We start from the raw sequence: 25383 nt of genomic DNA on the forward strand, positions 1-25383 counted from the left end.
CTGCATCAGAGTCCAGAGTTGGATTGTGTCCATAATTGATTTTAATATTCTTCCTATTGATTAGCTGTTTCTTTTTTATGGTATTAGGAACAATGCTGCAATGAACATTATTGTGTGTCTATTTTTGGTGCACGTGTATAATTATTTATGAAGTTACATTACTAGATGAGGACTTGCAGGGCCAATTTAAAATTTTCTTGGTAGATATAGCCAAACTGCCCCACAAAAGCTCCCACCAGCTATGTCTAAGCATCGTGCTTTCTTCTTCTATTAATGTCACCTTAGAGCATGGGAGATGTTTTTTAGCTTCTTTATGCTCTTGACTCTAGGGAGCTTGTGGTCAATTTAGACTCCCAGATCGTTTTTGCATGTACTAATGTATATGAAAGAATCTGGGTAATAGAACTTGATACATGGAGTTTCCTGTCCACCCTCAAGAATCACCACTGCTGGGAGACGGTGAAGAAGAAAAGAGAACAAGGAGATCATGACTGGTAGGAAGGGTGAGGGGAGTCACTAACTGAGAGGGAGTTGAGAGCAGAGAAGCCCAGCCCCCAGTGTCCCATCAAGACTCTCATCCTGTCCCCCTTTGACCCCCCTGACCTGAGCGTGGGCCAGCTGTCCCAGGTCCAACAGCTGCCCCACGTCCAGTAGGAACCCCGTCCCCAGGCTGACACTATCTCCTGGTTGCACCCAGACCACACCGTCGGAGGAGCCAGGCAGGCCCCAGATGCTGAGCCCCCAGGCTCCGTGTGCGGATGGCTTCGAGGAGCCAGGAGAGCGGCAACGGGCCCTCAGCGCTGTCAGTGTCCTCACCAGCGTCCTGGAAGGTCAGCATCACCCGGTGCCCTCCAAACATTCCCCACGTCTGGTCTAGGCACGCCCACCATTATACCGCCCTGAGCCAGGCATACCCCATCTGCTTGGCCTGCCCTGGACATCTCCACAGCTGTCCCACGCTTTTTGGTCTGTGTCGCCTGTCCTAAGGGTCTTTTCATTTGTTTCAGCTTGTGCTTTCCTGGGCATCCTCAGGAGCCATGTTTGTGTTTCTTCCAAACATTCCTACAGCTGTGCTGGCCTGTCCCAGGTGCTTATCAGCCTCATACTGTCCTCTCCCAAGTATCGCCATATCTGCCTGGGACCATCCTGTCCCAAGCGTGCCTGTTCTAGCCTATTCCCAGCCATTCCTGTATCTACTACAGGCTATTCCAGGCCTCCCACATCTGTCCCAGCCAGTCCCACGGTAGGCAACCCCGCATCCATTCCAGTCTGAATTTGGCACCCCCCCATCTTGTTCCCTCCTGTCCCATATGGATTCACATCCTTCCAGCCTGTCCCAGCCACCCTCCGCCTGTCCTAACATGTCCCACGTATCCATATCTATTCCCACCTGTTCTGTCCTGGGTGTCCTTATACGTGAACTTGCAAATCTGAGATGTTGTCTCATCCTTTTAAGTCTATCCTTCCCTGAGTGTCCCCAGATCTGTGTGGGACTGTTGTCTCAAGAGAGCCCACTTCTGTCCTGATCTGTCCTGTCCGGGTTTTCCCTACATCCATCCTGGCCTCCTGTCCCTGTGGCCCTTTTCTCTCATATTTCCCGGGCAAAGAGTCAGGACACAGGCCACCCCTTCCCTTAGCCTTCCCTGCCCCTCTAACCGTCCCCTGCCTTGTGGCAGCCGTGTCGTCTCCACAGGTAAGTCATACGTCTTCTCTGGAATATCATGAGTTATACAGGAGTGAGTCAGCAAAAATAAACCAGCTCACTGGCTGTCCCCCCAGAGCTGGAGGAGTCTCACCGCAAGTGTCCACCATGCTGGACCCGCTTCGCCCAGCGCTACCTGATCTGGGAGTGCTGCCCCCTGTGGATGTCCATCAAGCAGAGAGTGAAGTTCATGGTCATGGACCCATTTGCTGATCTCACCATCACCCTGTGCATCGTGATTAACACGCTCTTCATGGCGCTGGAGCACTACAACATGACAACTGAATTCGAGGAGATGCTGCAGGTCGGAAACCTGGTAAGGGCCGCTGGTAGCTGACTCTCAAATGGGCATCCTGGTGTGAAGGGCTCTCGGCCAGCTGTCACAGCCTTCATGGGTAAGGGTGGAGGGATTCAGAGCACAAAAGATCTTCTGAGGGTGAGAGTCATCATGGAAGACATCTTGGAGGAGGGAGTCTCAGGATCAGCTTTGAAGTAACTGAGAGATGTAGTTGGAAGTGAGAGGTTGGAGACAAAGGTTAATGAAGATGCTCAGAGGCTAGAAAACAAAAGTGAATTGAAGGTGAGCCTGAAATGCGTGGGGATGTGAGATTTGGCAGTTAGTAGATGGAGGAGGGGAGCGTATGCAGAAAGAGGCAGTTCTCTTACAGGAAGAGCTGGAGTACGTGAGCATCAGTGTTTGTTGGATGGGGAAGGATGGATGAATGGATGGATGGATGGATGGATAGCTGGATGCAGTGAGTAAATCAGGCAGGGCCAGATCTGAATTCTGATTCAGCTCTTACTAAGTCTGTGACCTCAAGCAAATTACTTAGTCTCAGTAATTGGCACAATAAGTATTTGTTGAATTTAATAAACGTAAAATTAGTATGACAATATCAACCTCATAGGGAGCTGATGAAGATTGAATGAGATAATGTGTGTAATGCGCTTGGCTCAGAGTTTGATAAACAATAAGCACTCAAAATGAATGATCACGGTGGTTATTATCATTGTTGTTGTTATTAAAGAGACTGTCTCTGGAAGCCAGAATGTCTAGTTTCTAATTCTGATTTTTTTCTTGAAACCAAATTCAAATCCTGCCTCTTCACTCTAAAGATGGGAAACTGAGGCCTGAGAGGTGGCATAATGGTGGCAGAGCTGGGAATGTAGCTACGGTCTCCCTACTCTGAGAGACAGGCTGTAGTGGCTCCATCCAGATAAACACAGAGTCATCCCTTCTCCAAGGGATCCTAGGACAAGCCTGGCAAAGAGCCCACCAACCTCTGAAAGGAGCTCCTGGGATCACCACTGAGGTTGGGTGGGGGGAGGGGCTCATTTGGCCCAAGCTCTGTCTTACTGCAGACCCAGCCCTGTCTTAGCCCCTAGAGGCAGGCGGGTCCCCCACGCTGTGGAGTGTGGAGATTTTCTTCCCTTATTACATTCCCTATCTAGGACTCTAGACAGTTCTCTATAGGATCTATTCAAATTTTTTTTACAAATGTAAGTCCATTTTGCTGTAATTCTATTTTTATTTCTTTTTTCTATATGCAAACAGAAGGGAAAGGTATATCTGTCTGTAGCAGTGTTTTGGCAAATTGTGCCTGCCTTGTGTTGGGTGGTCTTCAGATGGTGGTTATTAGGGTTTCAGTTGAATGCAGTTTTATTGGAATGTGGCCACTGGGTTGGGCTGAGCAGCAAGTCAAGGTGATGAAGAGCCCTGGTGGCTTCACTGGATCCTTGAGTTGTGATTGGGTTGCAGTTGTTTTAAACTTACGGTTCAGTTATTAGTAATAGGTCACGTTGTTGGACTATAGCTATATTCTGTTCTGTTTGGATGGCTTTATTGCTAGTATGTAAGGTTTTTATTGTCTTGCAGTTAATATATTCTAGGTGGTTTAAATATTAACTGTAAAGAAACAAAACCACAAAAATAAGCATGGATAAATAATCTTGGTAAGGGAAAAGCCTTTCCAAGCATGTCACTAAAGACAAATTCCATAAAGGAGAAGATCGATAGATTTAACTAACTTTTAGCCCATCATATAAACAAAAGTAAATGAAACTTCTGTTCCTAGTAATATTGTGGACGAGAAAACCTGAAAAGTCTTCAACAATTAAACAATTAAAAATTTAGCAAACATCCTTTGACATGCAGGGATAGTTCCTGAGAAAGTAAGAAAAATCTCAAAGCGTCAAGAACAAAGAGTAACTTAAAAACTGTATTGATAAACATCTGAAATGGTTCTGTAGCTGCCCTGGGAAGGGTGAGTTGCTGATTTGGGTAATCTGGGAGCTTGGATCTCAGTGAACATGTAGAGACAAGACATGTTTTTGGGGCAGTGCGAATAGGGGTTGGAACTGAGTTGCCCCATAAGAATATGACCCTACCTTCAGTAAAATGGTGAACCAGAAAAAATCCACACATCTACTCTGGGAAATGATAAAGAAGGAAGCTTGTTAGTCCCAGCCAGGGCTGCAGAAGGAAAAAAGAAAAAAAGTAACCTCTGGAAACTTGTCACTATGAATTAGGCTTCATACACATTTGGAGTTCAGATTTATACCTGAGTGTTCCTAGAATCTATGCCTAAAAACTTGACACATAAAGTGATCCTGGGATGATATCTTGGGGTCCCTGAAAGAAGCAAACACAAATTTCTCTGGAAGGACCCGCCTTTAACCCAAGCTAAGTTTGATTCTCCAAATTACAAAACACACAAGGAAATACTCCACCATGAGCAAGAGTCAGCAGACACACACACATGCACGCATGCACACTTATCCCCTTAAGAATGCCACATAATAGAACTGTTGGATAGAGATGATAAAATAAGAATGTTTGTAATAACTAAAGACATAAAAGAAGGAATTAGAAACATAATAAAGGAATAAGACAGCTTTGGAAAAGAACTAAATAAAATCTCTAGAAATGGAAAACATAGTTATTGAGATTAAAATCTCAATGTACAAATAAAATAACACATTGATACAGCTGGGAGAGAATTAAATGAGTATAAATTTAGATCTAAGAAAGATGCCCACAATGTAGAACAGAGAGATAAAGATGCAGAAAATATGAAATAAAGCTTTAAAGACATGTAGTCAGATTCAGAAGACCAAGCATACAAATGAGAGGAGTTCCAGAAGGAGAAATAGGGAGAAGGAGAAAACGAGAGCAAAAGAATATTCCAAGAAAGAATGACTGAGAATTGATGAAATAAATGAACCTTAAATTCAGGAATCATAATACATCCTGTGTAGGATAAATAAAAATAAATATTTCTAGACATGTCATGATGAAACTGCTGAACATCAAAGCAAAGACATCATAAAGCAACCAAAATAAAGCAACCAAAAGAAGAAATATTGCCTACTAGGGAGCAATAGTCAGATGGATGGCAGACTCCCCAATATCTTCAATAGAACCCAGAAGACAGTAGAATAATAATTCCAAAGTGCTGGGAGAACATACTGGACAACCTAGAATTCTATACCCAGTCATCTTACCACTTAAAGGATACTAAACAAACACTGAGAGTTCTCTCTGAAACAACAACAAAAATTTGTACTTCTAAAAGAAGTAAAATGATTGCAGAAGTAAGATTCTGCGAATGGAGCAAGCAGTGAAATGAACGTGGGTAAAGATAAGCAAGCATTGACTGTGTACAACAATAATAATGATGATGACTGATTTGAGGGTATAAAAAGTAGGAACTAAAATATTGGACAACAGTAGCATGTAAGGTAGGCATGGAGCAGGGATTGAAGGTAATGAAGTCTAAAGTTCATATACGCTATGAAAAATTAATTAACTTAGAGCCTTGTGTTAAAATTTTTTAGGTAACCACTAAAACCACTAAGAGGATAGAAGTGGAGGGTCCTAATTGCCCAACCAGTAGAGAAGAAAGTGGAGAATTTTAAAAATTCAATCCAATAGAAGGAAGGAAAGGAGAAAATAAAAGAAACCAAAAAATAGAAGACATAAAATAAGATGTAGACGTAAATACAAATATATCAGAAATCACAATAAATAGAGGTGGGTTAAAGTCACTACTTAAAAGACAGAGTGTCACTTTGATAAAGAAATAAAACTCTGCTATGTGTTTTTTACAAAAAAATACCCAAAATATGAGGACCCAAATCCCCAAAAGGGGTTGAAGAAAAAGAGACAGAAAACAATATCCCAGAAAATACTATAAAGAAAATTGATGGAGCTGTATTACTATCAAACAAAATAAAGTTTAAAGCAGAAAGTATTACTGAGGGATAAGAGGTCCAAAATGCACAGATAAAAGGAACGATTCACTAGGAATATATAAGAACTCTAAACTTGTATGTCCCAAGTTACATAGCTTCTAAATATGTAAAGCAGACAGTAAGGCAAATTTAACAAGTCCACAATCTTAGTGAGAGACCACCTTCAATAATTGATGGGTCAGGCTGACAGAAGTTTAGCAAGAATATACAGGATTTGAATAACAGAAATGAAAAGCTTGAGTTTATGAATGTGCCGAGCCAAGCACCTAACAATTAAAGAAAATACACATGGAACACTTACAAAATGAATGCATTTTATATCTCAAAGTAAGTCTAAGCAAAGACAGGGTATCATGTATCTTTCATTCTCTGCGCATTGTACAATTAAATTAGTAACTTTTTAAGAAGACAAGTTAAATTTTTAAGAGTATACTTCCAGATAACTCATGGTCAAAGAAAATGTTATAATGGAAAGCATAAAAGCTTATAATGTAAAGAGAATGAAAATACTTTTGAGTTGCAGCAAATGCAGTAGTTAGAGGGAAATTTATAGCCTAAAGTATATATATTAGAAAAGAAAAGTTGAAAATGAATGAGCCAGGCATTTGATTCAAATAGTTAGAATAAGTATAAACATCAAAGAAAATTGAAGAGCAGGAAATTAATAAAATAATAAAGATTCATCAGGGAGAAGTTTTTTTAGCAAAACATTTTTTGAAAAGACTAATAGACAAACTTTCAGCAAGATTAAAATAGAGGAAAAAAAGAAGGCACAAGTAAATCCTGTTAAGAATGGACAAGGAGGCATAACTACACAAACAGCAGAGATTAAAACATGGGAAAAGGACATTATAAAAAACTTAATGCCAGCAAATTTTAAACAGACTAAGTGAAAATTTTCCTAGAAAAATATAGATCACCAAGAAGAGATTTAAGACCATAAAGAAAAGAGAAAAAAATTAACCAAGCCAAATCCAGCAGTGTATAATTAAGAAAAATCAAATAAAGAAAGAAAAAACTCAGGGCCGGCTTGGTGGTGTAGTGGTTGAGTTCATGTGCTCCACTTCAGTGGCCTGGGGTTGACAGGTTCGGATCCTGGGCATGGACCTACACACTGCTCACCAAGCCATGCTGTGGTGGTGTCCCACGTACAAAGTAGAGGAAGACTGGCACAGATGTTAGCTCAGGGACAATCTTCCTCACAAAAAAAAAAAAAAGAAAGGAAGAAAGAAAAAGCTCTTCATGATCAAGGTGGGTTTATGCCAGGTACATATGATCTTTTCTTACATGTGGGAAAATTATTTAATAAAATTAAATGCTTTGTGATATGAACTCTTGGCAAATTAAAATAATCTAACAAAAATATCTACAAAAATTGACAGTGAATATCATCCTTAACTTTGAAATGTTAGCGGCCTTCCTGTTGGTCGGGAACAAACACAGATGGTGATGATGAAACTGGTGGTAATCATAGCTAGTACTTCTTAATCGCTTAATTTCTGATAACAACCAGTAATGGAGATGCTATTATTATTATCCCTGTTCTACTGATAAGGGAACAGAGGCACAGAGTGGTCAAATAATTTAGCCAAGGTCACACAGCCAGGAAATGGTAGAGTCGAGATTCAAATCCAAGCAGTTTGTATCTAGAGCCCATGCTCTACCCCGTGCGCTACACTGCTATGCTACAGCTCCAGCTATGTGCCATGTGACATAATGGTGGCAGAGCTGGGAATGTAGCTACGGTCTCCCTACTCTGAGAGACAGGCCTTGGTGGCTCCATCCAGGTAAACACAGAGTCAGCCCTTCTCCAGGGGATCCTAGGACAAGCCTGGCAAAGAGCCCACCACACTCTGAAAGGAGCTCCTGGGATCACCACTGAAGTTGGGTGGCACCAGCTTTGTGCCATCTCCCTGCTTCCAAATTATCCTGGAGGTCTTTGTCAGCATGGTAAGAGAAGAAGGAGGAAAGCAGATCTAACATTATTTTCCAGATATATTGTTATCTGTATAAATAATCCAAGAAAATCTACACAAAGACTAATAAAACTAATAAGAGAGTTCAACAATGTTGGTAGGCACTGGGCCAATATACCAAAATTAATTCTGCTCCTAGCCACCATCAGTGATCATTTGGAGAGAGTAATTTTTAAAAACACTTAAAAGAGCAATAAAAAACTGTGAGGAATCTAGTAATAAAGGTACCAGAAGATTGTAAATTTTATATGAAAAAAATTATAAAACTATTGAAAAACATAAAAGAAGACCTAAATTAGTGAAGAGATATGCCAGGTTCATGGATGAAAGTCCCAATATTGTAGAAATATCAGTTCTTCCCAAATTAACTTTAATTACCTTAAATTGAATGTAATTCTAATCAGAATCTCAACACATTTTTTTCCCTTGGGACTTGACACAGTAATCCTCAACTTCATATGGAAAAGCAGAATCTGTCAAGATAAATTAAGTACTAAAATGGGGAACTTACCCTACCATGTATTAAGATATATTACAAAGCTGTAGTAATTTAAAACATAGTATTGGTGCAAAGATAGCAAAATGGACCAGTACTACAGAATTGAGAACTCAGAAATAGGAAATGCACATGCAGAGTCTTGTTAAAAAGCAGAGATGGCGTTACAAATCAGCAGAAAAGCGTAGACTATTCAATAAACAATACTGGAAAGAATGGCTATGTGTTTACAGAAGAAAATAAATTTAGACCCCTCCCCACACCATACTCACTAATTCATTGCAGGAGAGCTGGGTTTAATACCTAAATTGGATAAAGCAAAATTTTAAATCTTTTAGAATCAAAATAGGAAAAAATATCTAAGACCTTGGGGTTGGGAAGGCTTTCTTCAACAATACAAAAAGTTTATACCATGAAAGAAAAGATTGATCAATTTGCCTATGTTAAAATTTGTAATATCTGTATAACAGAGGATATGATGAGCAAAGTAAATCACTACAACAAACTGGAAATCGATGTTATGAGAAGTATTGGAATCCAGAATATATATTGAGTGCTGACACATCAATCAGGGAAAGAAGGACAACCCCGTGGCAAAAACATGACCACAACAACGGACAAAGGAAATGACAGGAAAATCACAGAAGAGGAAATTCAGATGGTTATAAACAAATGAAAAGAAACAGAGCAATGCAAATTAAAGCAACACTGGGATATTCTTTCTCACCTGTAAGAGAATCAAAAATAAACCTCTCTGTGTTGGCATGGATGTGAAACAGTGGGAACTCACACTTTGTAGCAAGTGTGGATTTGGTATGACCATTTTGGGGAGCAATTGTACAGTTATCTGGTAAATCACAGATGTGTTTACCCTATAACAACAATTTCAGAGATATATATTCTTGAGAAGGTCCCACATGCCTGTACAAGGAGACACGTACAAGAAAGTTCTTTGCAGCACTGTTAGTCATAGGGAAAATTGGAATCAATGTAACTGTCCGTCCACACATTAAAGAAATGCATAAATAAATTGTGGTGCATTCATACAATGAACTGCTGTGCACAATTAGCATAAATACAACCACATCAAAATGGGTGAATCTCAAAAACTTGAAGTTAAGATAAAAGGAACTTGCAAAAAAGAATACATACAGCATGGTGCATTTATATAAACCTTAAACAATGCAAAAATACTATATATTGTTAATATACATTAAAATTGTAAAAATGTGCGTGGGAACGATAAGCATCAAATTCAGGACAGTGAATACCTTGGAGTGAATGTAGTACCATGCGGCTTCAGTTTTACCTGTGACAACACATGGTGGTTAAGACTTCGTGGTGGAAGCCAGCAGCTTAGGTTTAACGTCAGGCTCCATCATGTGGGCCAGTGGCTTAACCTGCCTGTATCTCAGTTTGTCTGTAACTGAGGATGACAACTATACGTATCTCCTAGGATTCTTGTGAGGATTAAATGATTTAATGTATGTAAAATAGTAGAACAGTGCCTGGCATATGGTAAATGCTCTTTACGTCATTGCCATTATTTTGTAAGGAAAAATAAAACAAGGTTTGAAACAAATATGGCAAAATGTTAATATTTGGCAGAGTTTGGTGGTGGGTACAAAGGCACTCATTATATTATTCTATACTATTCTACATGCTTAAAATATTTAATAATTTTTAAAAATACAATGACAAACCAGGAAAATCATTGCAATATGTAGATAAAGGGATAATAGCCTTAATGTATAAAGTGTATTTATAAACAACATGCAGAAAAAGGCAAACACTCTAATAAAAAAATAAGCAAAAGATATGAACAGGCAATTTCACAGAAGAAGAAATACAAAAATCAAAGAAATGTCCAATAAAACAACAGTAAGCTATGGCCTTTGTCTTGTTGGATTGGAAAGGTTAATGGGACGCGAGTACCCAATCTGAGCATGGTTGTGGGGAGACAGTTACTCACAGGAGCTCGTGCACTTGGTTAAAACCTATCTAAGGATCGTTTAGCAGTGTATATCAGAATCTGTAAAAATGCTCAATGACTATCCATTTCCATTTCCAGATATTTATCCGAAGAAAAGAATGGGGCAGATTATTTTAAAACATGTATGTGAAAGGATATTTACTATGGCAATGTTTTTAAGAGACAAAAGAATTCCCATCATAGGCAAATGTAACCTTATGGCACATCTGTCCAATAGAATATCCCACGACTATTTAAAAAAAAAGAAAGAAAATGATGCTGTAGATCATGTTCGATTGGCATGGAAGGATGTTCACTGGTATTATGTTTTAAAAGCAAGCTTACAGTATAAACAGTATGATTCCATTAAAGACAAATGCCAAGGTCAGGAGAGTTTGGGGTTTCCCAAAAGTCCCCCCACTTCCGAGAAGCCACCATTGCCCTGATGGCTCAGTGGACCTCCTGGGACGTGTTTCTGCATGTTCATGGCCTCTGTGTGCTAGATCCAAGTGAGTGTGTAAAATGTACAATGTTGTTTATATCTGAAGGCAGCCCCTGCCCGGGCCTGGAGCTCTCGGCCGCTGTCAGCATTCGTAATAAATGCTGCTGATGATAGCAATAATCGCCCTCTCACACTGAGCGTCCACTTGACATCCGTTAGCTCTGATTCTTAGAAACCTCCTATGGAGTTATTATTATCCCCATTTTATGGATGGAGACACTTAAGGTCGGAGAGATGAGGAAACTGGCCCAAGATCACACCGTGGCAGACGCTACTTTGGAAACCAGGTCTGGCTGCCGTTCTCTGCACATCTTAAACCATCCAGCTTTGATCAGATGGCGGTAAAAAGCCAGAGATGCAAGGAGAAGTCGCACCAAAATTCACAGACTTCTACAGCGGTGGTTCTCAAGCTTAGCTGCATGTTAGAATCACCTGGGAACGTTTTTAAAAATCTCGATGCTTGGGCACTTCAGTCCAATTTAACCGAATCTCTAGGAGTGGGACCCAGGCATCAGTATTTTTAAAGCTCCTTAAGTGATTCCAAAGTGCACCAAGTTTGAGAACCAGTGCTCAAAAATCGCACTCCTCAAACTTAAGATCGCCTGGGGAATCTAGTCAAAAACCAGATTCTAATTCAGCGGGTCTGGGGTCTTTGAGATTCTGTCTGCATTTCTAAAGAGCTTCCAGGTGAGGCTGTCGGTTCTTTTGCTCATCACTTCCCCAAAGGCCCCAAGAGCCTGTGCTGTCTTTTCTCCCAGACTTCCAGCACCGCCTGCGATCCCGGGCAAAGTGAGGCCGGGGATCTTTCCTGAGCTCCTTTCTCCAGAAATGAGTGCTGGCACTCGTGGGTCTGTCAAACAGGCCTTAAGAACACGCCCACCCTGGCCTGCTCGGGCAGGGGCCAGGGGAGACCAGAGGCTGGGGTCAAAGGAAAGGGCGACCCAGGCCCCACCCCTCGGGGCTCTCGGGGAAGCCCGGTGCAGGGAGTGCAGCCACATGAGGGCTCTGTCTGCATCAGGAAGGCCTCCCAGAGGATGGGGAAGTGGAACTGGGTGCTGCAGGACACCAGGCACTGAAGGTCAAAGGCCCAACCATTTGTACGTTTATTCAACAAATATTGGTGGACCCGCTCCTAGCAGGGCACACAAGGCACAGTACATATAGTATCTCACATATAGCTACGTATATAGTATGTCAGATGGTGGTATATGAGGGAAAGAAAAGTAAAGCAAAGAAGAGGGATAAGGAGTTTGGTGGGAGGGGCCAGGAGTTTAGGTGTCAAGAAGCTTCTTCATCGACTAGGTGGCTTTTAAGCAGAGACCTGGAGGGAGTGAGTCCTGTGGATCAGGGAATGGGGATGATCCAGGAAAAGGGAGCAGCAGGTGCAAAGGCCCTGAGGCAGGAACAGCAAGGAGGCAAGCAGGGCTGGAAGAGTAGTAGGAGATAGGGTCAGAGGGTGCGAAAGTCATGGGTACGTAACCCGGCAACAGGCTTGGGTGCTGGAGAAAAGGGCAGAACCCGAGGATGCCTCTCCACATGTGAAGGCAGCCCAGGAATTTGAGCTGAGACTGGAGAATTTCGGGGGCTTCACCCTTCCCCAAGACCCCAGATGATAGAGGAACAGCTCCTTCTGGGCACAATCACTAGAGGGACCACTGAAGTCCTGAGGGCCAGGCTGATGGTTGGTGCCTGGGATGGCACTGCAGAGGTGCCATCCACGTGCCACCCCTCCTTACCCTGCCCCCAGGGCCAACAGCAATCCCCTGCACCCAGCCCACCCCCACGGGGCCTCATCTGAGCAGAGTGGGGAAGGGCTGGTGCTGTGGCCACCAACAGAGGCAGAGGCCTTTCCTCCTCTCCTTTCCTCACAGGGTCCTCTCAGGGTGGGTGCCCTCCCCTCCTGACTGCTGACCCTGGCGAGATATCTCAGCCGTGCTGCATCTCAGGCAGGCCGCTGTTTCTCACCTCCACCTCCCCAACAGCCACTGCAGCCCAAGCACTGCCCCAGGGGTAACCTGGCGCTCTGACCTCAGCCCTCCCCTGCAGAAGACCTCAGGGCCTCCTCACTGCCCTCAGGATAAGCCCCCAGCTCCAAGAAGGCCTTGTATATAGCCCCCAGCCTCCCCCAGCCAACCCTTCCCCGGGTATCCCCTCCTCTCAGAACCATGCTCCCGTCACAGCAGTGGCACAACCCGGAGCAGTCAACCGTGGTCACAGCTTCCTGGCCTGCCAGACAACGGGCTTCTGGCCCACGGCTCTGTTGGCCCAGGCTGGGCAGCTTAGGACTCAAGTCAGTGAACCAGGTGAAGCCCAGCCTCTGCCTACCTCAGGAATGTTTCCGGAAGGGAGAGGTCATTGCTCTAAATCTTGAAGGACAGCAGTGAGTTCATCTCCTGGTTCTCACACTTACTGGCTACTTCACCCAGGGCAGGTTACTTAACCTCTCAGTGCCTCAGTTTCCTTACCTGTGAAATGGGATTAATGACACTTTCCTCATCAGGTTGTTGGACATATTAAAAGAAACAACACATGCCAAGCCCAGCTCTTGGCACTGGTTAGGCCCTCAAGAAACAATGGGAGAAGAGTTCAGCATGTGGACAAGGAGGGAGCCAAACAGCGTGGGCAAAGGCCCTGAGCCGTGAGAGCCATGGGTGTTGGTGGAAATGCGTGTATTTGGCACATGTGGAGCGAGGGCACTTCCTGTGGTGACATGGGCTTGAAGGAGTCTGGGGCTGGGTTGTGTCACCTCCCACCTCAGCCTCCCCTGACCCCGGGTGGCTCCTAGACTGTGAGTCTCTGCAGAGCCTGCGATGGGCCCAGTTGTTTCTGAGGGCCAGGCCGGCGGGTCATGCTTGGTGAGCAGTAGAGAGGACTGGGGACATCAGGTCAGAGGTATCCCCAAGGGACTGGGCCATGGCCCAGCAAGCACCCACTGGGAGCCTGGGTACAGTCAAAGCTGTCAGCCCAGGAGGGGGCCCCTGCTAGAGCAAGAGTCAGGAGGCAGGGTGCCCCTCCTGGCCAGCGGGTCTTTCCAGCTCAAATGTCAGGAACCCCTGATTCCCACTCCCTCCTCAGGTCTTCACAGGGATCTTCACAGCAGAGATGACCTTCAAGATCATTGCTCTCGACCCCTACTACTATTTCCAGCAGGGCTGGAACATCTTCGACAGCATCATCGTCATCCTCAGCCTCATGGAGCTGGGCCTGTCCCGCATGGGCAACCTGTCGGTGCTGCGTTCCTTCCGCCTGGTACCCGGCTGGGCCCACCGCAGGGGCGGCAGGGTGTGGGGGGTGGGCCAGGGCACTGAGCACACCCTCTCTGAGATCACCACTTAGTCACCCCAACTTTGATCCGTCGTGCCTTCACCCAACTGCTGTTTGCTAGGTACCCCTGGGTGCCAGGCCCACGGCTGGTGATGTGGAGGCTCAGAGGTGGGCAAGACAAAGAGAAATCCCTCCAGAAGAGCAGTTGGGGTGGCCAAGCCCTTTATGGTTCACCATGACTCCTCCAGTCCTCTCAGGATCCCTGGAGTGGGGCTGGTGTTATCACATCACCATTTCACAGATGAGGAGACAAAGACTCAGAGAGGCGAAACAATTCCCCAAAGCCACATGGCAAGTAACAGGTGGAGCCAGGTCTACTGACAGCCCATCTGGGGCTCTGCCTGCTGGTTTTGGAATCAGCATTTTGGAAACTTTAATGCACACACAGATCTCCTGGGGATCTTGTTAAACTGCAGATGCTGATTCAGTAGGTCTCAGGTGATGCCAAAGCTCCGGTCCGTGGCCCATGCTTTAAGGCATTTCAAAATGCCCGGGAGGTCCAGAGAAGGGGCTGGAGGTAGGCCAGGGAAGGCTTCCTGGAGAAGGGCCGAGCTCTGTTGGTGGCTTCACTGGGATCTAGGAAGGCAGAGTAGGTGTTCAGTAAATGCTGGCTCCCTTTCTCTATGATAACTGAGAGGAGAGAAATAAGGAGGTGACTGGACAAGTCAGAGATGGTTTGAGCCAGCCCGGAAGGATGTCTGATGAAGATGAATCTGAAAGAGAAAGAACATTCCATGTTGGGGGATTCTATGGGGAAGTTCCTAGAAGTGAGACCAAGGTGGATAGGAGGCTAGTGTGGGGACAAAGAGAAGAGCTGAGTTGGGGAGAGGATGCTGGAGCTGTTGTCCTCACTCCCAGAGGAGAGCCCAAGGAAGCTGCCCTCAGGCTGTGGAGAGAAATAGTTCCTCTTGGAGGAACAGGTGTCAGTGACCTCCTAGGGCCCCCGGGTTTTCAGGCAGGAGCTACGGGGTGAGGGTGTCCATAGGCAGCAGGAGCCAGAGCCCCTCACAAGGATTCCTGCCTCCACAGCTGCGTGTCTTCAAGCTGGCCAAATCATGGCCCACCCTGAACACACTCATCAAGATCATCGGGAACTCAGTGGGGGCGCTGGGAAACCTGACACTGGTGCTGGCCATCATCGTGTTCATCTTTGCCGTGGTGGGCATGCAGCTCTTTGGCAAAAACTACTCGGAGCTCAGGTACCGCATCAGTGACTCAGGCCTGCTGCCCCGCTGGCACATGATGGACTTCTTCCATGCCTTTCTCATCATCTTCCGCATCCTCTGTGGCGAGTGGATCGAGACTATGTGGGACTGCATGGAGGTGTCTGGGCAGTCGCTGTGCCTGCTGGTCTTCTTACTTGTTATGGTCATTGGTAACCTTGTGGTAAGTTGGCCAGTGGCCTCACATACACACTCACCTACCCATCCATTCATCCACCCATCTACCCACCCATCCAATCGTCTGTCTGTCTGTTAGCTTACGCTTCCTTCCATCCATCTGTTCATTCACTCAGCCATCTATCTATCAAACCATCTGTCTACCTATCAGTCTCTCACCTATCCATCTGTTTACCAATCTATCCGTCCATCTACTCATTTACCCATCCTTCCATCCATCTATTTACCCATCTATCCATCCGTCTACTCATTTACCCATCCTTCCATCTATCTACTAACCCATTCACCCACCTGTGCACCCACTTACCCATTCATCTATGCACTTATCATCAATCCATCTGTTCACTTACCCATTCATTCTTCCATCCCTCTATTCATCCATACATCTACCTATCCAGCCATCTATCCATCATCAATCACTCACCCAGCAACTCACCCATCCATCATCTGTCCATCTCCATCAGTCTTTCTACTCAGTTACCAATCCTCCTATCCATTTATCTACTCATTCACCCATTCATCCATTCATCAACCCCTATCTACCTGTTCACTTTCCAATCCATCGCTTTATCACCTATCCATTCATCTGTCCGCCAGCCACCCATCCATCATCCCCCGTTCATTCATACACACACACACACACACACACCCCTATTCATTCATCCATTTGCCCATCCATCTGTGTACCCATCCATTCACTTGCCCACCCATCCATCTATCCATTTATCCATTACCCATTTTTCCAGTCATTCAACTATCCCTCCACTCATTCATCCACCCCCACATCCATATATCAGCCCACTCATCCAGTCACTCATTTACCAGTCCCATTCATCTACTCATCCATCCACCTATCTACTCCCTTACTCATTGACCCCTCCATTCATTCACATCACTCTTCATTTGCTCATTTATTCATTCACCCACTTATTTACCTGTTTATTCATTATTTACTCATTTTTATATTCAATGATTTATTTATTTACTCATCTACCCATTATTTTATTAGACATTCACTTCAATGATTTATCGCACGGTTTTCCAGTTCAGCTTAACAGACATTTGCTGAGCCCCTATTGTATGCAAATTGTTGTGCCAGATGTTGTTGGGGATACAGAGGTGAATGTGGCCCTGACATTGCTCACCAACTTGAGAGAGCAGAGAGGTGGACAGTTCAAACAGGCATGGAACAACTCTTAAGCTGGTCAGAATGATCAGAGCCATTAAGGGCAAGCCCAGGGGTGCTGATCCCTTCCAACTGTGGAAATCAAGGAAGGCTTCATGGAGGAGGGTTTGGAGCTGACCTGATTGACAGGTGATGCTAGAGAGGGAAGGAGCAAGGTGAGCAGAGCACAGGTGCAGGCAGGTGGTGGTACAGGTGAGGCAGGGCCCGGGAGAGCCTTGTATGTCACCCTGGGTAGCTGTGGTGGAAGTCCCTGCTGTTCTGTCATGAGGGGCCCAGGCCTTTGCTCCCAGGGCCACCTCTCTGTCCTAGGGAAGGTGCATCTTGCCTTGTGTCTTTACAATGTAGGGAATTCTGGAATTGAGAGAGATCAAAATCTAAATGCCAGAGAAGGGGCCTTGGAAAGGGGCAAGGCTGAGGCAAGTCAGTGGTCCAGGAAGAAGTCAGTGTCCACCGTGGAGCCGTCTTCCTGGGTACACAGGTAGCCCACACATGCTCAGATATGGCACCTGCATGGTCTGGCTCCTGCTGGAGTAGGCAGCAAGGCTCACATCAGCTCATAGAGGGATTTTAGGTGGCGCCAGTACTGTGGGCCGCGGATGCCAGATCCCTTCCTCAACCCTGCCTGCTTTCTCCTTCCGTGTGCCTTAACCAGGCTAGGTTGGGGTCAGTCTCCCTCGGGCCTCACAGGTGGAGCCCAGAGAGGAAGCAAGGGATCAGTGCACAGTGCCAATAGAACCCAGCTCTTTGGCTGCCCCCACAGCCCCCCTTCCATCCCTCAAACTGGCTGCCCCTTGGGGTGGAGCCTCCCTCAGCCCCTGGCCCAGCCCGGGAGCCGCCAGACTCTGTGTTCCAAGGAGGATGTGAGTACACCAAGCTCTCAGCCCAGGGCCAGGCTGAGCTGCGCTCACACACGCAGCCCTGTGATTTCCGAGCAGATCTGCCTGGGGATGAGAAGATTAGAGGCTGCTGGAGGAGGGAAGCTAACGCAGCCCACGCAGCCCCCTCCCTGGCGGCCTCAGGAATTGGGCCGCTGCCGGGCGTGGGTGGAAGCAAGATTGCCATTGAAATGGGAAGTGATGATCAGGCAGGGGCTGGGGAGCAGCAGTATGATTGACGGGGAAAGCACTGGAAGAAGCCGATCTTCTGAAGCCAGCGACAAGGGAGGCCCTAGGTCCTGTGTGGGTGGACAGGGCTGCCCAGGCGCCCCCCTGCCCTGCCCCTAGCCTGGGCCCCAGACGCCTGGAGGTCAGGGGATGTGGGGTTAGGCGTGCTGAGGGCTGTTGGGAGGACCCAGGCTGGGCAACCAGGAACAGAGGCATGCCAGGCCTGGGGCAGTGTAGACAGAGGCCAGGGGCCAGGCCAGAGGTCAATGTAGACAGCAGCTCTGAATCACATCACGTGCCTCACCCCCCAGTGACGACATAAAAAATGCTGCCAGGTGTCACAGTGACCCTCTCTCCATAGAGATAGTGTGGGAGCTCCTACTTCTTAACCTTTCCATGCTGCCTGCGTGAATGTGCATTGCTTTCTAAATCAAAGGCATGTTTCTGAGGCCTGGCACTCTAACCTTACCCACTGCTTTCATCATAATTCTTGTTCCCAGCTTTCTGACAAGCATGTCTTGGGGGCTTGTGAGAAGACAGAACAGGGGCTCAGAGTTGGTTTCCAGTGAGAACGGTGCACCCACTTTCACACACCACCCTGCCATAGGGGCCCCCATTCAACCAAACTACCTTCCCGGGGTGGCTGGGAGGAGACACCAAACCGAGGGTAGGGAGGTGTGTCTCTGTCCTGTCGGCCTGGTGATGCTCATGCATCTGGCTGACCCATGTGAGCATGAATGCATGGCCATCTTCATTTTGCTCCGTGAGCCTGGGAAGTGGACCCAAGCCCAGCCCCTTGCCACTCAGCTAAAGTCCTCTTTTTTAACAAAAGCTAAAACTTCACACTCACGCGATGGCTTAACAAGTGGTAGCCCAGAACCATCCAAAGACAGAAGGATTATGCAACCCCCACTTATGAGGTCCCAAGTCCCTAACTCCTGATGAATAACTTATGGAAAGTACTGTGCCTTCTGGTACCTCTGAAACCTCAGCCCCTCTCCTGACTCCCTGGAGCCTAATGGGCCAGCCCTGGTTCCAGGCCCAGGTCCCTCCACCCCATCCCAGTTGTCTAGTCCTGTACACAGCACCCATACAAGCACTGCCCCCCCAACCCCGATGCAGCCACCTCTCCGTGGCCTGACCCTGCAGTTAGTCTCAAATGCCACCTGGCCTCTTTTCCTGCCATTGCCCCCTTCTCTGCTCAGTCCCCCATGTCACTCACCTGGAAAGCATAGTCAGATATGGGGACACAGATCGAGTGTGCTCCACAGCAGGAGCCCCAGATTTTCGAGTGGTGAGCCAGCTTTAGTGGGGAGCTCAGAGGCCCATCACTACCCCTCCTTCACCAACAGACACAGAAGGCCCTTTCCAGGAAAGCCCCAAGAGCTCTGGGTTGCTTCTAGGTGGCATCCTGTCTTGTGCCTGGTGATCGCAGATTGGACCCCACTTCCCAGGGAGAGGCCCTGTGCTCATCCTTTCCCCACTGCCCCCCGTTACTCCCAAGGCAGCAGGCCCCATCTGTAGGCTTGCTCACTGGATGAACCCACTGTTCTCTCATTGAACATGGGCCAAGACACAAGAGACCTGGGTCTGACCACCCTCAACTCAGACTGTGTCTGAGCCCTTGGGAGGAGGGATAAGAATCTGTCTTTCCTTTTATAGCCAAACTCTCTATATTCAACAGAGTGGAGAGTTAGGATGAGGGGCCAGGGCCCAGAGTTCAACCTAGAGTTGTTTGCCTTTGGCAGTCCTTAAGGTCCCTGGGCCTCAGTTTCCCCATCATGGACCCAAGGCTGAGTGCCCATGGCATGGTGCCTGCCTTGGTGAGCCTGATCTGTTACCTCCACAGGTCCTGAACCTCTTCCTGGCTTTGCTGCTCAGCTCCTTCAGTGCAGACAACCTCACAGCCCCTGACGAGGACGGGGAGATGAACAACCTCCAGCTGGCCTTGGCGCGCATCCAGCGGGGCCTGCGCTTTGTCAAGCGGACCACCTGGGACTTCTGCTGTGGACTCCTGCAGCAGCGGCCTCAGAAGCCTGCAGCCCTTGCCACCCGTGACCAGCTGCCCAGCTGCATTGCCACCTCCGGCTCGCCACAGCCTCCAGAGACAGAGAAGGCACCTCCAGCCCGCAAGGAGACACGGTTTGAGGAAGGCAATCGGCCAGGCCAGGGCACCCCTGGGGATCCGGAGCCTGTGTGTGTGCCCATTGCCATGGCTGAATCAGACACGGATGACCAAGAGGAGGAAGAGGAGAATAGCCTGGGCACAGAGGAAGAGTCCAGCAAGCAGGTGAGCCCCTTACCCTTCACGTGTATGCAGCATCTCCTTGTCCGAGGCCCAGGGTTCTGCTGTCCAGGGGACCTGGCCTCACTCAGAGCAGCTGCTCCTGACAAACTACCACAGCAGGGGTGGGGTGGAGGCCAATGACAGGCCGTCCCCCAACAGCCAGCCTAAGAAGGGTGCTGAGACGAGCTCTCAACCGTTTCTCCTGAACCCAGCCCAGGAGGGCATCTTGGGAGGGGCTGTTGTCCATCATTCATCCCCTGGCTGGTCATGGGCAGCTATTTGTACAGAAAGGGAAACTGAGGCACAGAAAGAGAGACTTGCTAGGAGTTCCTTGTGCATCTAGGACAGACCCAGGACCCCTGGTCCCCAGTCTCCATTCGGACCGTTGTCCCCCTCCAGGACTACCAAGGTGGGCTGTCTTGGTGAGGGAGGAGTGCAGTCCCCTGACCTCCTGACTGCCAGGGGGACTTCCCTTCCTCCCAGGCCCAGGCTGATTCTGAGATTTAAAAATAAGCTCTCCTAAGGTGGTGGCAGGTGTCAGAGACAGCACTATCTTATCTCCCAACCTGTTATTTTTAACACTTAGAACCAGAGTCTGGACAAAAGAGATTTTGCCCCCCACCCCCACACTCCCATCCCTGCTCCCTCCGTTCCCCATGGCCTGAGCCAGGCTCGAATGGCTTCTCCTTAGGTCTTTAGGTCAAACAATGAGGACTGGTTCTCTCCGTTTAGCTGGGCCCATCCTGGCCACCTCCTCTGGGCAGCACCGAGTGGGTCTGGCTATGAAGAGCAGCTGCTCCCCATGCATGGAATTTGATCTGAGGCTCCAGGCTTGGTTCCACATCCTTCTGCTTCGCTATGGTCCTAGAGGCCAGCTTCGGCCCTTTTAGTCAGGCTGTGGGACAGTGGCAGTGTGTGTTGGGGGAGGGGAGTGTTGGCATTGCCAGGACCGTGGCTTCCAGTTATCTCAGGACATGCCCAGCACAGGAGTGGGATTCCAGCTGCCCCTCCTTTTTCTTCTCCTTTTCTTCCCTTGAGCCTGGTGGCTCTGGCTTCCTGGGACCTGTGCGCGTGTGTGTGTGTGTGTGTGTGTGTGTGTGTGTGTGTGTGCAAGCTGGGGGGGTGCCATGGGAACTCATGGGGGAAGTCAGCATGTCCTTCCTAAGTGGAGTTGCCAGCACTGGGAGGTGGGCATTGCAACCCAGCTGCACCTTTCCATGGAGTAGGAAGAGGGGGAGATATATGGCAGGCTGGTCAGGTGCTTTGTCTGGCTACAGGGCCTTTGCCTGGACCTACCAGGAGCCTCCCATCCACCCACTCAGGGCCCCCGAGGGAGGGGTCTTCGGTGAGATGAGGCCCCGTGAAGAGGGCGGGAGACAAGGCTGCAGTGCATGGGCAGGGCCCAAAGCAGAGCCAAGGCTCTGGAAACGCTCTGGCCAGGTAGCTCATGGGCAGGGGGGTCTCTTCAGCAGGAATCCCATCCTGTGTCTGGCGGCCAAGAGGCCCTCCCGGAGCCCAGGGCCTGGAGCCAGGTGTCAGAGACCACCTCCTCCGAGGCCTATGAGGCCAGTGCTGCTCCGGCAGAAAGGCGGCAGCAGCGGCAAGCGGAGCCCCCGGCCCCAGGGTGCAGTGAGGTAACGCACACCTTCATCCCTGAAGCCAGTAGGCACTGCCGCTTGGGCTGGAGCCAGGCCAGGAGAGGTCCCGGCCACACGCCTGCGTTTGCTGCTGGGAGTCACAGCTGCTGTCACGGGCAGTGGGGAGGCCCGTCTGCAGAGGGGAGCATGGGCAGCCCTGGCCTGACAGGAGAGGGATGCCTGGGGCCCAGAGCACGGGGAGATTCTGGAATCAGCCAGCCCAGGGCCCTGCTGCAGGACTAACCTGACATCTCCGTGTGTTCACCCCTCCTCACTCGGTTCCTGTGCTTCAGTCCTGTTTGGCACACGTTTGTCCTGTAGATCACCCCATCCCGGGTGACTTGGGGGAGCTCTAAGAACAAGTTCTTGGCACATTGGCCTCCAGCTGCTTCTTACCTGGACTAAAGCAGAGGTAGTGAACAGGGGGCCTACTGTAGGGTTTTGTTCCAGCAACAAAAGGCTTTTAATTTGAATTAGCTACCAACCTTTAAAACCCAGGAGATTTTATACAAAAAGTCTGCATTCTGGCTTCTCTTGAAAAGAAGTTAGAGAAGCCACCCTACTGGAGCCAGGTGGTGACCGCCCCCTTGACGCCGGCTGAGCTGTCCAGTTGCAACAGACCCCACCTGCCTGACTTCATTCCATTCATTACCTGCCTGGCCCCCATAAGCGTTTGAGTTTGCAACACCCAACCTAACGGATGAGAGCACTGCTGACTACACCTCCAGCCCACACCCCTACACCGGCTCACACCAGGCACCGTGGAAGGTGGAGGTCACGTGTTCAGAGATGGTGCCGGGGTGCCATTGTCCTGCAGCCTGACCTCGGCCCTCAGTCCAGCCGTGGTGACTTGCTCCAAAGGAACATTTCTCTTTTGCCTTCTCCCTTTCGTGGGATGGGTTCATGGAAGGCTTTGTGATCACGGCCAGCTTTGGAGCAGGGCCCAGTGGAATCATCGTCCTGACTGCGCAGATCACCTTTCTCCCCCTGGAGCGTCTGACACGTGAAGGCACATGGGAACAGGAAGACACAGGAGGGGCAGGAAGTCACAGGGAGAAGGGGCTCCCCTGCTGGAATGTTGAAACTCCTTCCTCCATTCAAATCAGTTCACGGCGGGACCTAGAAGGGAGAGCAAGGTGGGTGAGCCTTTCCTAGGAGAAGGAGCCTTCATCTCTCCTGCAGTGGGATCCTGAGAACGGGTCCTCCCGCAGGATGGCCCCGCATACCTTAGGCAGCTCCAGTGTCTGGTAAGAAAAGCAGCGTGAAGACCTCCTCCAGCTTGTGCCTTTCCCAGCTCAGTGCCTCACGGCAAAGCCAGGAGGAGAAGGGAGGGACCCTCAAGGCCACTGGGGACCCTGAAAGGCAGAGCTTCACCCCTCGGCCATGGCTCCACCGGGCCCGGAGGGGCCCTCTCTGCTTTCCCACTGGGATCCAGCCTTCCCCATCGCAAACCTCAAAGTTAAAGAAGACTTGAGATACCGATGGAGCAAATCATGGAAGGAAAAGAAAAGAAGGCAAGTTTAGGAGCAGAGGCATGCCTAAGAATTCAAACCAGCCGTCTCTAAATGGAGCCTGAGCCCGCGCGGTGGGAAGGGGGCCAGCTGAGCTGAGGGGTTTAGGTGTGACCTGAATCCCACAAAGGCTTCCCTTCCTTCGGAGAACCCCCTGCCACACCTGTCTTCAGGTGGGTTTCTAGAGGCAGAGCTGGAGACAGGCTTCCTGTGCCACTGCTGTATTGAGGGAGGGCTCTCCTGGGAAAGCGATAAGGAGTGAAAGAAGTGGGATGAGGCAGAGGAAGAAGGTCCTGCAGACGTGGCAGCCACGTTCTAGCCACAGCCTGGTCCCGTGGGGAGCTCTGGAGCATGAACTGACCATGGCGTTGTCCCCACCCAAGGCAGGGGCTGGCCTTTTATGTTCCCGTTTCAGTGCATCACTGGGTGTCAGTCATCCCTGGCTTGGATTGTAACCTCCAAGCCATTTCCAGGATGGTGGCTGCCTGTCTGAAGATGATTTTCTGGAGAAGGGGCTGGCTAAGCAGCCAGTGTTCACAGTGGCTGGAAACAGGTGCCCTGGCCTATTACAGGGGAACTGGGCAGAGCACCAGCTGTGGTCACTACAGCACCCTCGATACTAGCCCCACACGTGACACACACAGACACTCACAAGGGCACGCCACACGCGCATGCCTCTTTATAATCAGGTTATGTGACATCAGGGTAGCAGAACCCTGCATGGCCAGGCAGGGAAGTTTCCGGCACCTTCTTGCTCTTACTCCCGGCTCTGCGCATCACAGCAGCAGCCGTATGAACTGAGCGAGAAGTGTAGGCTGGGTCGCTGGCCTGTTCTCTGCATGTCTGACCTTGCACTTATGTGTGCCTGTGAATCTGGTTCAGACTGTTCTGGGTGTGGCATGCCTGTTTCCTCTGCATGTGCCAAGCTACCGTATGTGTCTATGTCCCAGTGTGTGTCCATGGTGCTGCCCTGTGTCTGTTTTATTTCCTCCTGGATGTAGTCCCCATCCCCATTGTTTTCCCAGAACCCCATCACACCCCCTGCACCCCTGCTGTAGACTCCAGCAGATCAGAACCACAGACCCAGGAGCCCTGAGGTCCAGCCTCAATTCGGCCCTGACTGGCCCTCTGTGGGCTCCACGGCAGTTCCCACCCACCCACCCCAAGCTCAGATTCCCAGGGTGTGCTCCCAAGCCTCTGGGCTCGAGGCTGGAGGCTACATGGCCCAGACTCACACCCTTGCCCACCCTGTCCCCACACCCCTTCACACAGACCCAAGAGGACAGTTACTCTGAAGGGAGCACAGCAGACATGACCAACACTGCTGACCTTATGGAGCAGATCCCTGACCTCGGTGAGGACGTCAAGGATCCGGAGGACTGCTTCACCGAAGGTACTGCCCTGGATGGCCCTTTGCCCCAGCCTCAGCCCTGCCCAGAGGGGCAGGAGGACCAGCAGGTCCATGGGGCACACAGCCATATTGCACCCTACCCTGACCACAATGCCTGCCCTCCCTCCCCAATTCCTCATCACCCTGGGAGCTCCTCCATCTGCCCGTGACATGAATCATGGCGAGTCTGCCCACAGTGTGCTGGATTGGACAGCTATGGGTCAGCTGCACTGAGGACTCATGATTCTGCATTTGTGGGGTGGTAACAGAACTCTGTGCCCCCACAGCAGCAGGGACTGCATCCTAGTCACCCCTGTTCACCCAGGCCCTGGCATAGTGCCTGGCATATAGTAGGCCCTCTGTAAATACTCGTGGGTGTAGCATGTGGCCATGTTGGTGATTGGCATCTGTAGCTTTTATGAATTGGTGGTATATTCAGAAGACAGTTGGAAGGTTTCTCTGGGGTGGGGAGGGTTTCCCAGATGAGCAGAGGACAAACTGGAGCCCATCACAACCCCAGCCTTGCCCCTGCTCAGACCTGCCAGGCCCCTCACCCACTCACTGGGTGCCTAGTCCATCCAGCCTCTCCACAGAGTCCCTGCTGAGTGTGGGCCCAAGTGCACAGCACCCACAGTCTTCCTCG

General features: G+C 48.9%; 1 protein-coding gene and 1 long non-coding RNA gene across 5 annotated transcripts in view; one reads left to right on the forward strand and one right to left on the reverse strand.

Annotated features, from left to right (window-relative positions):
* SCN5A (sodium voltage-gated channel alpha subunit 5) overlaps positions 1–25383 on the forward strand; it is a 99475-nt gene that overhangs the window by 48955 nt on the left and 25137 nt on the right. For 2 of the 4 annotated variants that reach the window (XM_070577231.1, XM_070577230.1), the window contains exons 13-19: positions 698–830; positions 1780–2018; positions 13978–14151; positions 15256–15612; positions 19765–20205; positions 21672–21836; positions 24623–24743. In XM_070577231.1, coding sequence (XP_070433332.1) covers positions 698–830; positions 1780–2018; positions 13978–14151; positions 15256–15612; positions 19765–20205; positions 21672–21836; positions 24623–24743 — 1630 coding nt within the window. The remainder of the gene's footprint in view (positions 1–697; positions 831–1779; positions 2019–13977; positions 14152–15255; positions 15613–19764; positions 20206–21671; positions 21837–24622; positions 24744–25383) is intronic. The other 2 variants (XM_070577232.1, XM_070577233.1) reach the window with 2 other exon arrangements.
* LOC139076181 (uncharacterized) lies at positions 22272–24744 on the reverse strand. Its single transcript, XR_011527507.1, has 2 exons — positions 23066–24744; positions 22272–22958 (listed from the first exon to the last, which is right to left on the reverse strand). It is a non-coding gene; the product is annotated as an uncharacterized lncRNA (long non-coding RNA).

The sequence above is a fragment of the Equus przewalskii genome, chromosome 15 (genome assembly GCF_037783145.1).
Source record: "Equus przewalskii isolate Varuska chromosome 15, EquPr2, whole genome shotgun sequence".
NCBI lineage: Eukaryota > Metazoa > Chordata > Mammalia > Perissodactyla > Equidae > Equus > Equus przewalskii.